The 17,983-nt window shown below is 45.3% G+C and overlaps 1 protein-coding gene across 3 annotated transcripts in view; it reads left to right on the top strand.

Moving 5' to 3' along the window:
* The window catches only part of LOC119969573 (peroxidasin homolog), a 294,758-nt gene extending 285,990 nt beyond the window's left edge, over positions 1–8,768 (top strand). For all 3 annotated transcript variants that reach the window (XM_038803359.1, XM_038803358.1, XM_038803360.1), the window contains 2 exons: positions 2,604–2,717; positions 6,865–8,768. In XM_038803359.1, coding sequence (XP_038659287.1) covers positions 2,604–2,717; positions 6,865–6,960 — 210 coding nt within the window. In that variant the 3' untranslated portion in view covers positions 6,961–8,768. The remainder of the gene's footprint in view (positions 1–2,603; positions 2,718–6,864) is intronic.
* The last annotated feature ends 9,215 nt before the right edge of the window (positions 8,769–17,983 follow it).

Genomic DNA, 17,983 nt, shown 5'->3' with positions numbered 1-17,983 from the left:
CTGAAAGAAATTTGCCTGATTTCAAGTTTTAAAACTTCTACTGCAACAAACAATCTAAAAGCAACAGTAACAAAACATTATCTTGTGCTTACGAACATACAGATTAGGAGCAGGTGTAGGCCCCCCAGCTCTTCGAGCCTACTCTGTCATTCAATAAGATCATGGCTGATCTGATTGCAACCTCTCATCTATCCCTGATAACATTTCACCCCCTTGTTAATCAAGAATCTATCTACCTCGCCTTAAAAATAGTCAAAGACTGATTCCACTGCCTTTTGAGGAAGGGCATTCCCAAGATTCACTACCGTTAGGACCCTAAAGGGTTTCAATCAAGCCACCAATACACAAAACTCAGAAAAGATAACCCTTATTAATGTTTTAAAGTTATAAAGCATTACTTTACAGGGATGAACACAACACCAATACTCTATTTTACCTTGAAGTAAAGAGACAGTTCAAAACATAATCATCTTGTGAAACATCGTATTTGCAACGCTCCACAATTTCCCTTAACGGGAACCCTGGCAGAATGTACTTTACTCACCAGTTATGTTTCCCCCATTTCCAGCAACTCGTAGACACTTCTGAATGAGAATACTGATTTAATTGTATCTATATGTGTCATAAATTAGTTGAAGTTGTAGCACTCAATTTAAGAACATTAAATCAATAGAGAGCAAGACTGTCTTAGCAATAGTCTGTATTGGAATGAAATGGAGGCAAAAGAACATTGACGTTTACACGAGGTTGTGATGGTTTCTCCAGCGCAATTCACCACAAATTGACCAAAGCAATGCAAAAGATCAGGAATTTCAAGGGTGAATTCCATCTAGTGCCAATTGATTTTCGATGATATTTTTACACTGGATTAAATAACATTGCATGAGAAACTGTGCAAAAACATATTCCGTAAATTACATTCTATTCATGGCAGACTTTACATTCGGTAAACTTTCAGCAGAAACATCAGAACAAGGCTCTTCTCAAAACTTGTAACTTTGAGCACAATTTGCAACTGAATTGCCAATGACGCCCAAAGTGGAAACTCCTGTCCATTATGTTAATTGCCTATGTGTACCTGCTTTCCTCTGCCAAGTTGATTTCAGATACAAACTATGTTCCGGTACTTTCAAAGTTTACCCAGAATATTGACATTAGGACCACATTACTTCATGGAATACACACCCTGACCTATTCTCTAAACTTGTTCTGACTTCTCTCAAAGCAGCAAGCTACAGCTTGTTGTGCTACAGTTGCAGTCATTCTTCTGTTTTTTAATTTCAAATGTGCGTAACTGAAGTCACTGGAATTAAATGAGTGTGCCTGCAGCACAGAAAGGTATTTAACCCGCAGTAACTATAAGGGAACACTCAGCTGTGTCACATTGGTCTTTAATGCTCCTTTATTCCCTACATATACCTGACAATTCTTAAGTGACTCTTCAAGAAGACCTCTACTCATCATACCCCATTCTGGAGTAGGGTGGGGTTTTGGAGTGCCTGCACAGTACTGTGCATTCAATTTTATTTGCATTTCAATAGTATCAACATTTACTTTGATAAGTATGGTGTTTTCATTTTAAGCTCAAATTGAATTGCCTTCCATCAATGAGTAGACACAGCCATAATGTGACGCCATAATGTCGGGGCCGGTTTAGCTCAGTAGGCTGGACAGCTGGTTTGTGTAAGGCCGGCAGTGTGGGTTCAATCCCCGTATTGGCTGACGTTATTCATGAAGGACCCGCCTTCTCAACCTTGCCCTTGCCTGAGATGTGGCGATACTCAGGTTAAATCACCGCCAGTCAGCTCTCCCCCTCATAGGGGAAAGCAGCCTCTCGTCATCTGGGACTATGGCGACTTTACTTTTACTGTGATGCTGAACCCAGCTAGCTATACAGATCAGGAAGTTCCCAGGTTCAGAACCTTCAGTTTTCGCCTGATTGAGCCAGTCTAATTTGCAGTGACGATGAATTATAGAATTTACAGTGCAGAAGGAGATCATTCAGCCCATCGAGTTTGCACCGGCCCCTGAAAGAACACCCTACCTAAGCCCATACATCCACCTTCCATCCCCGTAACCCAGCAATCGCACCTAACATTTTGAACACTACAGGACAATTTAGCTTGACCAATCCACCTAACCCGCATATCTTTGGACTGTGGGAGGAAACCGGAGGAAACCCACGCAGAAACGGGGAGAATGTGCAGACTCTGCACAGACAGTGACCCAAGCCGGGAATCGAACCCGGGCCTCTGGTACTGTGAAGCAACAGTGCTAACCGCTGTGCTACAGTGCCACCCCATAGGGGGAGAGAATAATCCTGGGTTCTTGTAATGATAACTTAGAGTGGGATTTCCTGGCCCCACCGACCACCGGGATTGCCTGGTCCCCCTGAAAGTCGGTGGACATTTGGCTGGACCACCGAATCTCCCACGACGGGTTCCGCCACAACGAGGCTGCAAAATCCCGGTGTTAATATCTGCATTGACGATGGGGTGAAGCCAAAAAAATTCGTGCTTCTAAAAATATGGGAAAATTCAAGACAAAAAGCAAAATGTTTGTTTTCAACCTTAAACTTCACCTTTTTTCAAAATAAATAATAGATAGAAAAGCTTGAAGCTCACTTGAAATTAACAGGCTGCATTGACAAGGATGGGAATATAAGACGTGAAGATGAACATTGGCAGAAAGATCCATGCACATTGTGTCTCTGTAAGGTAGGAAATAAATCTCTGAAAGTTGTTAACTGCCAGTTATTTTCCAAACACCACTCGAGAATAACACCATTGTTCATGGATTTAAATACATCCAGCTGTGTTCTCAAAGGGATGAAAATTTTACTTTATATGGAGAGAAATTGGCTACTGTGTGTAAAGGGCGGTCAATTTGCTACCAGTGAACCCACCAAAATTGCTTTTCGCCCACATGATGAGTTAACGCAGCACAAATTTACTAAAGATATAAGTTAACTCAGTACTGTAGAACAAGGGAACATACTATCGCCAGAGGAATTAAGAAACTAGGAAATTTAAAAGAGATAATGGGCGCGATCCAGTGGCCACACTGCGCTGGATAAGCAGCTCACCGTGGTGCAGCATGGCCGATAGAAGCCGGGAGACCCCGCTCCCGGGATCTACCCGGCTCACAATGCCTCTCGAAATTCAACACGATCTTGCGAGATGTTGCAATGTAAATCCCGCCCATCAGTTAGTCTCACTCTAATGTGCAGATTCCCAAGATACCTGAGGCTTTGGGATTCAACCCCTTCACCTCGGAGACCGCGGGCAAGCGCCGTTCAGCACTGGTCCCCACAAACAGGGTTTTGCCCGTTGCTCCCTACAGTCCAGTTTCTGTCTTACCTTGGCAATGCGCTCTTCCCAGTTTTTGGTGCACGCCCCAGCCACTCCGACCCATATCCCCAGCATCTTCAGGTAGTCTGTCCTGACAGTGAAGAGGACAAAGGACCAGTCAGTCCAGTTCCCAAAGAACATGGCCTCGCTCTTGCCGCGGTTTACCTTGGCTCCCGAGGCCAGTTTAAACTGGTCGCAGGCATTCACGAGCCTGCGTACAGACGCGGGATGCAAGCAGAAAACGGCAATGTCGTCCATGTACAGGGAGGCCTTGACCTGCACGCCTCCGCTGCCTGGGATCATCACTCCTTTTATACCCCGATCCTTCCTGATGGATTCGGCAATAGGTTCTATGCAGCACACAAACAGGGCCGTGGAGAGTGGGCAGCCTGCCTGACTGCAGATTTGATCTGGAACTTTTCTAATTTCCATCCATTGATTGAGATTGCACTATAGATGTTTGTGTAGAGCAGTTTGATCCAATTGCGAATTTCCTCCCCAAACCCCATTTTGGAGAGCACATCCATCATGTAGGTGTGCGATATTCTGTCAAAAGCCTTCTTCTGGTCAAGGCTGATGAGGCAGGTGTCCACCCTCCTGTCCTGCACATAGGCGATCGTATCCCTGAGCAGCGCAAGGCTATCAGAGAGCTTCCTGCCGGGTACAGCACAGGTCTGGTCAGGGTGGATCACCGACATCAGGTGTGAGGTACTCTCGGTGTTACTGCACGTAGCGCAGGTCTAGCCCATTACCCGGCCCTACGCCGCAGCAGTCACCCGGGCCATCTTCAAATTCATCTGGATATCCAAGATGGACCGTGTCCGAAGGGACACCATATACAAACCTCTGGATAGAAGAGGGAGGAACGTACCCAACGTCTCCCTCATCCTGATGGCCACCTTTGTGTGCAGCTGCATCAAGCTGTGCGTGGACCCCCGGTATGCAAAGACCAAGTGTCACTACATACTGAGGTTCTACCTGTCCCCGGTGTTACGAAGGATGGGCCTGGCCTCATTGCCGCGGAACGCTCCAAGTAGTTGGACCGTACCGTACCACCTGTCCCTCGTGGAAAAATGTTTGAAGAAAAACACCTTTGACCATAACAATGAAGCAGTGGTCAGCACATAATGTCCTCGAGGCCCTCAGGGAAAAGGAGACTGTGGAGGATGTTGGATGGTTCCCTGAGCAGACTGTCAGAGTAATCTGGCAGAACGCCTCATCACCAGAACTTACAAACAAGCACCAAGACCTAGCTTGGTTGGTGGTGAGAAGGGCCCTCCCCGTCAGATTCTTCATGTACACCCGAAGGCTCAGCACCGTTGCACGCTGCCCTCGGAGTGGCTGTGGGGGAAATAAGATGGTCACCCACCTCCTTGTGGAATGTGCCTTCGCAAAGAAGGTCTGGAGAGAGATGCAGTGGTATTTGTCAAGGTTCATCCCGAGCAGCTCTGTGACACAGGACTCTGTGCTCTATGGACTGTTTCCGGGGCCACACACCGAAACAAACATCAACTGCTGCTGGAAGGTCAACAACTCGGTGAAAGACGCTCTTTGGTCTGCCCGTATCTTGCTGATCTTCCAGTGCAAAGAATTGTCCTCGACCGAGTGTTGCAGACTGGCACATTCCAAGGTCCAGGACTACGTGCTGAGGGACACACTCAACCTTGGGGCAGCTGCCGCCAAGGCGCAATGGGGAAAGGCCACTGTGTAAGGTCTTCCAGCACATGTACACCGAGGGGTGGGTAACTGTGTAAAACCCCTCGGTCTGGGTCATTAACACTCCAATGTATAAAAGAAACATGACAATGTAAATATTTAAGAAATAATTGTAATGTAAAGAGGGATATGTGTAATGTCATCCCAATTGAATGGAAGAAAGTCAAGGGAATGTGTAACTTTGATGGAAATGTACAGTCACAATTTGAAATGTTCTGTAATGTTTATTATAGATTTTATGAATAAAGTATATTTTTTGGGAAAAAAAAGCTGGTCCCCACAAACAGGGATCAGACGGAACAACATTGGGGGTCTCCTCGGGGATCGGAGGCCCCCAGCTGCATGCCCTTTGGGCAGAGTGGTGCCCTAGCACTGATGATGCCACCTGGGTACCATGGCACCACCAGCCTGGCACCTTGGCAGTGCCACCTGAGTGCCAGCCTGGCACTGATGTGGGTGGGGGGAGCCGGGGACCCTTCCATAGTGCTGATGGGCTGGGGCGGGGTGAAGTCAGGGATTGCTTTGTGGGCCTCGGAAATCAGGATGCCATTTTGGGGAGTTCCAGAGAGTGGAGCTGCCAAGTGTACAAAACGGCACTATGTGAAGCCTCAGCCGCGCATTCCCAGCTGTGGTCCTTCATACAACGCAGATTGCGCTGTATAGCCATGTGTTTCTCGGCAATACGAGCGCCGGGAAGCATGTGACTAAACGCACTCACTATGACACTGTTCCCATTTGGTTGAATCAGGCCCATGGATTTCCTATTCTCTAGATTCACCCATAAATAAATATGAAAAATAGTGTTCGCTTCACAGATGTATTTCTGATGCTGGTTTTGGTAATAATAGCTGAGGGATGGGGCCATCTAAAATTCCATGTTGCTTCCATTTGATAAACCTTTTACCTGAATTAATTTTGAATATAGATATGGTAGTGTAGTAGTTCTGTTACTGGACTTGGGAATCTGGAGGCCTGAGCTAATAATCCAGAGAATGTAAAATCAATTTCTGCTTTGGGAGTTTGAATCTGGAAACAAAATGCAATTATTAACTACTCTCTGATGTGGCCAAGCAAACAAACACATTTATCTCGGGCTGAATAATAAAAACTGGCCTTGCCAGAGATGCTACACCTCGATAATGATTAAAAACAACCTTTGAGGGCGAGTATGCTCGGAATTCCTTACAAAATCTATTTAATCCGTCACTGCTGTTTGAAGGTTTGCACTTAGGGTATCCGAAATGGAAATTGTTTTGTGACACCTTTTGAAAATAGTGTCAAAGTAAGAGAAAATTGACAGCCCCAACAGCTGAGGGGGCTGTTTTGTTAGGATGCAGACAGTGAACAACAAAAGGCATCATTTCCTCTAAGCTGCATAGCCACACAGCATTCCAGAACCTTTGGCGCAGGGGACCAGCAGGCCGCACACCAGAAGCAGTCCCTTTAAGACGGTCAGCCAAAAGGCAATCTTCAAGGGACCGCATGGTGCAACAAAATGGCCGCTGATCAGATGTGCTGCAGCTGTGGCCCAGCTCCGTTGGCCACTTAATTGAATCTAATTAATCTAAATTGGCTACCTACCCACTGCTTGCTAGTGTGTAGCCAGTCCAAAGGTGAGTTTACCTCTTCCAAAATGCCATGGGATCAGGATCATGCCGGGGAACTGGCACAGAGGCTGGTGGTGCTAAATTATGCACCTGCCTACCTCCAAGCGTGATCCCAACCCTGATCCCTAACTTGTTTTTTAAAAATTCAGCCTTTGGTCTTAATCGTTTTATTTACCACCTGATACTTACAGGATACAGAGGTCAAGTGCGTGGTGACAACCTGCCCTCAGAGCTGCAACAACCCGGTGATGAAGCAAGGTGAATGTTGTCCAGTCTGTGAGGAGTGAACCGATAGAGACGACCAGGAACAGTATAAATGAATAAAATCAACAGATTATATCACCTCTGTTGACATCCAGGCACTGAATGCATCTGGGATTGTTTGAATAATTTTACATTTTTGTAACAGTTCAACTCCTCTTCCCCTCGGTCCCACTCCCCTCGCCACCATCTCGACCCATCAGAGACCTGGTTCACCCAGTCAACACGGACATATTGACTGTCAAGCTGAAATGGTCCCGAGTGTTTGAATTTTTCTCACGTGTGCCAGTTACAATGTGCACTGTTTTAAAGAAACGTGTTCTCTTTATGGTGTATCATACTGGGAATTCTACAAACACAACTTTATAACTGTACAAATGTCAAGGTGCTTCATGGTTACCTCAGAACAAAGATTTCTCATCACTGTGGTGCTACATATTTAGTTGTAATCAGTTAGAAAGATATTATATCTTGATTTTTATATTTTGTACCATTTGTTTTGACTTGTTGGACTTGTCAATTTGTAGACACTGTTACATTTTGCTCAGCCCTCAGTTGGCACTTCAATGAATTATTTCAAGGTACTGCTTGTCACACGAGGGTTAAGGTGAAAACTGTTAACTTTTTCCAGTAATGTTTTGGTGTGGGTCCATTTCTTAGAATAGACGAAGCGTCATCAAACTGCTTGCCCACTATGTCGCGAGTACTGACCTGCTTAGACTGGGTGCTTTAAATTTACAGGTACTGTATTACAGATTAGTTTAATTTTCTGTGGGCTCTTCACTCAACATGTTTGAAAAATCATGTGAATGCAAAGCCTTTAATTTCCCTCAGTTGAAATTGATTGTCGGGGAAATCACGGGCTGAGCTAGTTATTTTCTTCAATTATGCTCCATTTACGCTGAGTGGAAAATGTATCCTTGTATTATATAAATGTATAAATAAGGGAATTGTTTGTCATGGTTCCAGGTCTAGGGGGTCATTTTCCAAGTTACGTGTTGCCAGCAGGTACTCCCAGAACACACTGGAAAATTGACAGCATTTGATTTCAGTGAAAGTCACAGCAGCGCATGGACTTGGAAGGTTACCCGTATAGCTTGTATCTGTTTTTACTGTTCACCGACTTGTAATTTCACTTGTGTATGAAGTGAAACTTGCTACATGACACTGTATGTACTCAGCCAGTCAGAAAGAAAACTTCAATTAAAAACACATGTATTTTTGCTGCTCTTGTTCTCCTCCCACTGTTGTGTTATCCGTGAAGGAAGTATTTGAATTGTGAACTTTTACAGAAAAAGCTAATTGTTTCATTTAAGTATTGTATCATTGTGCTATTTTTGTTGTTATGCTTTCCATTTTGAAACCTTCGACATGAAGAAACCGAGGCAGGTTCAGGCCACTGGCCACTCTCTAGGTACATTTGTATTTGAGCTGCCACTTTCTCCTTCAGCAAGTGGAGATGCTGGTGGTAATTTACAACTTGCCACCAGAAAGTAAAATCAGTATTGCCCTTTATGAAAAGCATGCACATGTTGCTTTGCATTGATCTGATGGATGCCCAGACATTTTTAATAACGGGCAGCCTACAAGACCGTTTTACATTCTGATGTAAATTGGAAATCACCCCCACTGTATCCTGTGAGATTCATACCTAATGACTGGGCAGTGAAGCTGAATATATCTCGGCAGTTTTATCATACTCCATGTTCACAATAGAGCTGCTGCTTTTACTGCAGTATGCATTATAAGGTAACTTTACTTTTTATGTCATATTTTCTGGTGCTGCAGGGCTCCTGCAGAAAACATTATAATGAAAATACAGCATGCAAAATAAGATATAGTTCATGTTGATTTACTTTCTGAGTACAGTGCTCTTTTTATATTACAAATCTTGCAATGAAATCCTCATCCACTTCAGGCTGAATTGAATGAATTGTGCGGTGTTACATTTAACCATGGTATTATTAGAGTAGACTGATTGCAGCTTCTGATTATTCTGTTGCAATATAAGCACGCAATTTGTTATTGGGCATATTGTAGATTTTGCAATAACACTAAATCTAAATTACAAGTCTGATGATGAAGTGTGCCAGTCAATTGATTTATCTTTACAGCGTGGCCTGTATAATAGTAATTTCTGGTGACGTGAAAGTGCTTTATGAAAGATTGTCATTTTAATTTCAGCATTAACCAGCTATATTTTAACAGCAAAGATAATTTACAATTATCCACTGCTTAGCGTTAATGCAGGTTTGGGGCCAACATTTATTTTTTAAAGATTTAATGTTTCTGCACAGTATTAAACCTCTGCGCAGGTTAAAATTTTGATTGTTGCAAGCCATTAATAAACATATGGTGGGTAAAGATACATTTTAATATGAAGAGGGCCCTGATGTCAAAGATAAAGAGAAAGGAACGCTGCTCCAGTGAATTATCTTTCATCAGAAGAATCGTCACTTCCAAATGGTACGGAGGATGATTTTAAAGTGGGTTCACAGAATATGAATAAATCAACATTTTACAAATTGAGCATGCAGAATGATATGAACGTCGAAGGTAAGAGACGTCTTTTAAAAAGAAAATGAACGCCCTCAAAGATACTGGATGAGCACCATCACATGTTGCCAGTCTATATTGGTATATGTGCTGCATGATTAGGGAGGAATCTTTGTGAAAATTTCCAAATGAAAGGTACATTATTCAAACCCCACCGTAACATTGCTTCCCAAAACACAGACAGAAGGGAGATAGAGGGACAAAAACCCTCTATTTTCCACCACGCTCTCCAGCCTGTCACCATCATTCTGCTCCTTTCCGTTTATTTAAAACAAGGGTAGGTCATTGGGCCTATCCTGAGCATTTTGATTAGCCAATACATACAGCAAAATGGGGCAGGAGCGTATCATTCCAAATGAATGTTTTGTGCTGACAAGAAAAAACAAGTATTTGACTTACTATTTAACTGAAAACAAGTAGATGAACTGTACTCCCTTTTACTGCCCAAGTATGCACATCTCTCTCAAAAGGTGCATGGATTCTGATGTAGCGGCTTGCGAAAGTCTGATTTAATTGCCAAGGCTGCAGAATAAATATAACATTTTACTTTGTTGCATCCATTGTTTTTCCAGTGATTTGGTTTTCTTTCACTCAGATGTGGAATGTTCTTTTAAAACAGCTTTTAAATTTGCACTTAATCTTGCTGATCACCTATTCCAGGCATGAATGAAAAGACTGTGCATAGGGAAATAACAAGCCGATCTGGAGATCATTAATTTGCAATTGCAGGATCCATCCACCATTTTCAGTCGAAAAGTAATTTGAGGTCAAGATGACAGAAGACCCTGACAGACATGGATAACTAGGATAGTCAGGACGTGTTCTTTTTAAATCAATGGTTAATCCTGCAATTAACAATGTCACAAAATATCCATCTCCTTAATTATCAGTGAAACTCTCTTTCTATATTTTATCTTTGAAAATTATGTTTCCAACATTTGTTTTCAAGTATAAATCAACTAACAGAGGGTATAGAGTACAGGTCTATACACTTTTGTTTCTTGCACTGCTCAATGTTCCTGATGGAACATTCAGTTTTCAATTCAGGTTCTCTGCTTGGAACTCTAATTCCAATCCTGAAGAATCACCCCTGATATCCAACAGCAAACACCTCTGTGCTTCTTTAGATTTTCCTCCTCCTTCCTCCTGAGATCAAATATGCGAAAGATAAGCGGCGCGATTCTCCGCCCCCGCGCGGCATCGGGAAGGCCGTCGTGAATTCGGCCGAGTTTCACGACGGCGTCGGAGGCCGCTCCTCGCACCCTATTCACCCCCCAGGGGGCTAGGAGCGGCGTGCCGTAAATCTCTGGCCACCGGGCCTGACGCAGCCGGCGCGCCTAATGATGTCAGCCGCGCACGCACATGCTGGCCGGCTCCAACCCGCGCATGCGCGGTTGCCGTCTTCCCCTCCGCTGCCCCACAAGACGTGGCGGCTTGATTTTGCGGGGCGGCGGAGGGGAAAGAGTGCGTCCCTTGGAGACACCACCCGACGATCGGTGGGCATCGATTGCAGGCCAGTCCCCTCCCGAGCACGGCCGTGGTACTCACTCCCCTCTCCGCCCCCCTCAAGCCACAAACGAGCCTTTGGCGCCATGTTCACGCCGGCAGCGACCAGGTGCGGTTGCCGCTGGCGTGAACAGGTCGGGAACGTCAGGCCGCACGGCCCATCCGGGCCGGAGAATCGCGGGGGGTGCCAGGGCGGCCTGTCGTGATTCGCCCGGCCCTCCCGCGATTCTCCCACCCGGCGTGGGGAGCGGAGAATCGTGCCCAAGGTTACATTGGGATATTAGTAGCGAACATTTGTTTGGATCACTTGATGGATGTGCCAGGACCCGCTGCTCTGTGAGTCCTTGCCAGCATATGCAAGCAACCTGAGGGCTGATGTGATGTATTTGCAGATGACTCATGTGTGGGTGAGGGGCCAGACCGGACTGCAAAAGGCGTGGGGGAGCCACCTCTTTCACTCGGGCTTCGATGGCAGGGCCCATGGGGCGGCGGTTTTAATCAATAAACAGGTTCTTTTTTCAGCGGACAAAGTTGTGGCGGACTCATACAGCAGGTTCGCCATGATCACTGGGTCTTTGACAGGAATTTGATGGTATTAGTTTATGTATATGCCCCGAATTGGGATGATACAATATTTATTAGGAAGCTGCTGGCTTCCATTCTAGATTTGGATACACAGGAACTGATTTTTGGGGCGATTTAAATTGCGTACTTGATCTAAAGTTAGATCGTCGTTGGCTTCTTCGGAGGTGACCAAGACACTTTAGCATTTAGGGAACAGATGAGGGGGGGCGGATTAATGACGGTTTATGCAAGCAAAGGGGGGAAGCATTCTCATTTCTTTCTGCAGTCCACAAGGTTTGTTCCAGGATCAACTTTTTTCTGGAGGCTAGGTCTCTTCTCCCTTGGAGCAGGAGGGCAGAGTATTTGGCGATCGCCATCTTGGATCATGCCCCGCTTCTGGTGGATTCGGTTTTGGAGTCGGGGCCCTGCTCAGTGCCCACTATGGAGGTTAGATGTGAGGTTATTGGTGGATACGTGGTTCTGTGAAAGCATGTTCACAGGCCATTGATGAGCATGTAGAATTTAATAAGAATTAGCAAGTCTCGCCCTCCATGCTTTGGGAAGCCTTGAAAGCGGTTATTCGAGGAGCGATCATGTCAGAGGTGCATATGGATAGGGAGGTAAGGCTGAGGTTGATGTATGATACCTTGGAGGTGGACAGCAGGTATGCATGTGACCCTATCCCAGAGCTCCTGGCTAGCAGGTAGAAGCTGCAGACAGTGTTCGATCTGTTGCCCGCTGCAAAGGCGGTGAGCCAGCTGCAGCAGCTGAGAGGTGTCTTTTATGTGTAAGAAGAAGGTCAGCTATCTGTTAGCTCATCAGTTGAGACGACAGGCGGCCTCCCGGGAGGTCATTCAGGTTAGGGTATCAGGTAGCAGCTTGGTTTCCACACCAGATAAAGTTAACGCTGCGTTTGAGGCTTTTTACAGCTCGGAGCCCTCGGTGGGTGAGGGGCGGGGGGGGGGGGGGGAGAGTGGCGTGTATTTGTTGAGATTGTTAGATGGGTGGATGTTTCCACTGGTGGGAAGAGCTGGAGGCTGCGTCAGGCCCTGAGGAGATTTTTGATAGCTTTTGGATGGATGTAAACAGGGAAAGCTGGTCCTGATAGGTTTCCTGCGGAATTCCACAAGAATTTGGCGGATCAGTTTGTCCTGTTGCTAGTAGGCATGTTTAATGATTCTTTGTCCCAGGGTTCCCTGCCTGCTACACTCTCGCAGGCATCTATTTCCCTTGTTGAAGAAGGAAAAGGACCCAATGGAGTGTGGATCACACCGGCCAATTTCGCTGTTAAATGTGGACGCCAAGATACTGGCTAAGGTGTTGGCGGTAAGACTGGTGACCTGACTCCCTGAGGTGATTGCGGAGAATCAGACTGGCTTTGTTAAGGGCCAGCAATTGTCAGCCGGTATTCGGAGGCTGTAAAATGTTGTTCTCTCCCCGTCCATTGGGACTGAGCCAGAGGTGATTGTGACTTTGGACACTGAGAAAGCATTTGTTAGGTTGGAGAGGTTCAGTCTAAGGCCCAAATTGACTTCATGGGTACGGTTATTGTATAGGGCCGCCTTGGCTAGTGTTCGTACCAACGCCTTGAGCTCAGGGTACTTCCAATTGACAAGACAGTGGTGTCCAATGTCCCCCCTCCTATTTGCATCAGTGATTGAACCCTTAGCTATTGCTTTGAAGGCATAAAGACGGGAGGTGTGGAACATAGCATCCCTATATGCTGATGATTTGCTGCGTAATGTTCCTGACCTGGTCCCCACTATGAAATAATGGAGATACTGAGGAGCTTTGGTTCTCTTTCAGAAGTTGAATCTGGAAAAGAGAGTACTTTCCGGTTAATCCCCCAGGGAGGGGAGCCAATTTAAGGGTGCTTTCCGCCTGGCCAGCTCGAATTTCATGTATCTGGGTGTCCGGGTGGCCCACAATTAGGCGCCGCTCCATAAATAGAACTACACAAGTCTGTTAAGAATACGTCCAATTTACCAAAGTGGGATAACCTTCCCCTGTCCTTTGCGGGTAGAGTCCAGTCTATTAAAATGAATATTCTCCCAAGGTTTTTGTTTCTTTTTCAATGTCTTCCTGTTTTTCTCCCTAAATTGTTTTTGTGAGGGTCAATAGGTTGATCTCCTCCTTTATAAGTGAACCGAGGATCCGCAGGCAGTTCTTCAAAGGGACAGACAGTCGGGGGGGGCCTAGCATTGCCAAATTTGTGTTATTGGACGGCCAATGCTGAGAAGGTGCTGGGGTGGTGCAGTGACCTAGATTCTATATGGGGACAGATAGGAGGCAAGGTCATGTATGGGATCTAGTCTTGGTGCACTGGTGATGGCCTCGCTTCCATTTCTTCCGGCAAGGCACTCCTCAAACCTGGTGGTTGTGTCCACCTTAAGGATATGGAGACAATTCAGGCAGCACTTTAAGCTTAGGTCCATGTCCAGGATGGCCCCTATTTCCGCCAATCATCTATTTGAGCCTACGAAATTGGGGTGTGGGGAGGGAAGGGGCTTGAGAGATTCAGGGATTTGTTTATGGAGGGACAGTTTGCCAGCTTGGAGGAATTGTCAGCAAAGTTTGGTCTTTCGTTGTCGAACTCGTTCAAGTACCTCCAGATCAGACATTTTGTTCTTTCTGACATTTCATAGAATCATACAACCCTGACAGTGCAGAAGGAGGCCATTCGGCCCATCGAATCTGCACTGACCCTTTGAATGACCTATTTACACTCCCCTGTCCACCCCACCCTATCCCTGTAACCCCATAATCTAACCTGCACATCTCTGGACACCAAGGAGCAATTTATCACAGCCAATCCACCTAACCCACACATCTTTGGACTGTGGAAGAAAACCGGAGCACCCAGAGGAAACCCACGCACACATGGGGAGAATGTACAAACTCCACGCAGACAATGACCCAAGGCCGGAATTGAACCCGGGTCCCTGGTCCTGTGAGGAGGCAGTGCTAACCACTGTGCTTCCCTTGACACTGTCAATGTCTCTGATGGAGAAGATCCTTTTGCTAGCAGGGTTGGAAGAGAATAGCACGTCCAGCATTTACGGACGCATTTTGTCCAAGGATTCGGATCTGGTGGATGAGGTGAAGGCAAAGTGGGAAAAGGAGTTGGAACCTTTGGTGTATGGTGAAGTATGGAGTGAGACCCTTCGTATGATGACCTCCACGTCTTCATGTGTGTAACTTATTCTGATCCAGCTTAAGATGGTGCACCTGACCAAAGCTAAGTTGAGTGGCTTCTTTCTTAAGGTAGAGGACATGTGCGAGTGGTGTTCCGGGGGGCCGGCCAACCACACCCGTTCTGGTCTTGACCTAAACTGGTAAGCTTTTGCGTCTCCTCCTTCAGCACCGTGTCAGCGATTATGAATATTGGTCTAGAGCCTTGTCCCCAGAGAATCGCATGCACGCGGTCTACGCAGGGCGGGTAGGGGGCCATTGACAGAGGCCCCCATGGCGATTCTCTGAGGACAACTGGCCAAGTTCCCGAAGGAATGGTTCTAACCACGTTTTGCCTGTTGGGAACGGCCGGTGGCGGCTGCGGACCGAGTCCGCAACTGCCCTGGTGGAGGCAGGGGGATGCTTCACCGGGGAGGGGGGGCCTCACAGATGGCCACGCAAGCGATCGGGCGGCACCGATCCACGGCGCACGCGATCTCGGGAGACCTATTTTGTCCATCCCGGTCGGTGGTGTGAGTCCGCCATGTCGCATGGGGTGGCCACCGCAGGCCGCCGCCGTGCACATGCCCAGACTCCCAACAGGACATGCAGGGCCCTGCATTCGGAGCCAGAGCTGCAGAGCCCTCTACAGATTGGAGAATCACTCTGGACTTTCTTAAGGAATGTCTAGACTGAAACGGCTGCATTTTGATGCTGGTGTGGGGCGTAGCCCCATTATTGGAGAATCCCACCCAAGGAATTTGGAAGTTCCACGGGTTTCAAATCTGAGCATGATAATACCCTTAAATCGCTGAAATGAGTTGTGATTCCTTGTATAATCGCCAGAAAGAATCATTTTATTAGCACTGGTGTTGTATCAGGCGAAATACCTCTATTATTGAGCCGACCCTAGATGAAAAAAGCACATATGAAACTTGACATGGAAAATAATAAGGCCATCATATTTGAAAAAACTGTGGACTTACAATTGTATCCCGTTAATTAATCCTAATTTTTCTTGCAAAGAAATAAGTAAGTACTGTTTGCATCAGGGAACAGATATCTAGAAAACAAACAAATTGCTTGTGTTATAGTTGCACTGTCAATTTGTCCATCCGTCTTAACAAAGATTAAAAATTTTGCTCAGGGTCACGGAGAAAAGAGATGAAGAATATGCCAAACGTATAGAACAGATAAGCGATAGATGTGATATATGTAAGAAATATAGAACACCATCGCGACCCAGAGTGAGTATGCCTTTCGCGACAGATTTTAATGAAGCTGCTGCTATGGATCTTATGGTGTGGGATAAAGAATAAAACATTTTCATTTTTTTCATTGGCAATGAGGTTTAGTCAGTCGCCGATTATACGTCGTGAAGAAATTGAAATAATTGTGTAACAGATAATGGAAAAGTGGATATCGGGCTCGGACTGGGGCCATTGGCGAAGTTCCTCACTGATAATGGTGGGGTGGAATTTGTTTTTGGGGGGGGGAAAAAAAAAAAAAAAAAAAAAAAAAAAAAAAAAAAAAAAAAAATCGCCAAATTTCTTGAGTCATAAATGATCATGCTCCAGCTTGAGAGAAGGTTATGATTAGCTCTATGTTTTCTGAGCATTTAAATGTACTGCATGCGGGGCAGAAGAGCATTCCTTAAAGCAGAATTCGGAGAGCTTTGAGGCTTTGAGGCATAGGAAACTATTTTCAAACCAGGTGATAGTGCATACAATAGATGAGATGGATTTAAAGAGTGGAAAGGCTCTAGGTACAGATGGCAAAACAATCATATTGCAGCATGGAAACCACACTGTTCAAGTACGCACGGTGGTACAGTAGTTAACACTGCTGCCTCACAGCGCCAGGGACCCATGTTTTATTCTGGCCTTGGGTGACTGTCTGTAGTTTGTACTTCCTCTCCCTATCTTGCCTGGGTTTCCACTTGGTACTCCGGTTTTCTCCCACAGTCGAACGATGTGCAGGTTAGGTGGATTGGCTATGCTAAATTGCCCCTTGATTGGAAAAAACAAATTGGGTACTCTAAATAAATGTTTTTTTTAAAAGGAAGGGGAGATCAAGCGTGGCATTCTGGAACAAGATATAAGGCAGGATAGAGGGCACAGCTTAACAAGGTCAAGAAATATGCTCCAGGTTAGGAATGCTGGAAGGAGCAGAAGTCCACATGATCCAGAGGTTTCAATGGCTTCCAACAAAGTAGATGAATAATTAATAAAAGATGCAAAACAGCAAGAACTACAAAGTTGGAAAGAATTTGGGTTGTTCATGGAGGTCCCAGATAGGGGGACAATCAATCTCAGATGGATATGCATGGAAAATGTGCTTCCTGATGGAACTTATAAGGCCAAAGCCAAGCTGATTGCACAACGTTTTGAAGCTCTTCTTGGTTCTGTTAGCCACAAATGCTTGGGAATGCAAGTTGATATCTATTCAAGCTGCTTTCTTACAGTGACATCAGCTTCAAAGAGAAATTGTTTTCGTCCTCATCGAGGCAGCAAACACAGAAGAGGGCACTCTGGAAGTTAAATAAATGTATACAGGTTGAATGACAACTCCGGAGTTTGGCATTTATCAAGGGGTTGGTTTTGTTAAAGTTATGCTGTCTTCAGTTGAAAGCAGACACTGCAACGTTTTATTGGCAACATGGAGGGCAACCTTTGGGCTTTTTCATGGTGCATGTAGAAGATTTTTTACAGTGAATTTGGTGATAGTAGTGAATTTGAAAATACTGTTATTAATGGGCTTAGAACGGAGTTCAAGATTGAAAGTCAGGCTTCTAGGGCATTAATATACATTGGGTTAGAAATCGGGCAGAACGGTTCGCTTGTCACTCTACATCAGCAGCTTACTGGGAGAATATTAACCCCATATCAATTACTCGTGGTAGGGCCTCACAAAAAGATACAGCGGCTTTTGAAATGGAAAAAGAGGAACTCTGAAGTTTAATTGTGCAGCTGAATTGGCTAACTCGACAAACAAGACCTGGCACAGTTTTGATCTGAGAACTTATTACTAAAATGAACAATCCTAAAGTTGAAGAAATTGTTTGAGCAAAGAAACATTGGTGAAATTAAAATTGGAGAATTGTGTTTTGAAATTCCCATCTTTAGGAGATATTAGACAACTGAAACTGATTGTTTATAATGAAACATCTTATGCCAATCTTTGTGATGGGTTTTCGAGTGCAGGAGAATTTATAATATTTTTCCTAGGGAGAAAAGGAAATGTTGCCCTTTG

The sequence above is a fragment of the Scyliorhinus canicula genome, chromosome 7 (assembly GCF_902713615.1).
Source record: "Scyliorhinus canicula chromosome 7, sScyCan1.1, whole genome shotgun sequence".
NCBI classification, from domain to species: domain Eukaryota; kingdom Metazoa; phylum Chordata; class Chondrichthyes; order Carcharhiniformes; family Scyliorhinidae; genus Scyliorhinus; species Scyliorhinus canicula.
Note: the sequence above shows the minus strand (reverse complement) of the source record. Positions and strands in the feature narration are given on the sequence as shown.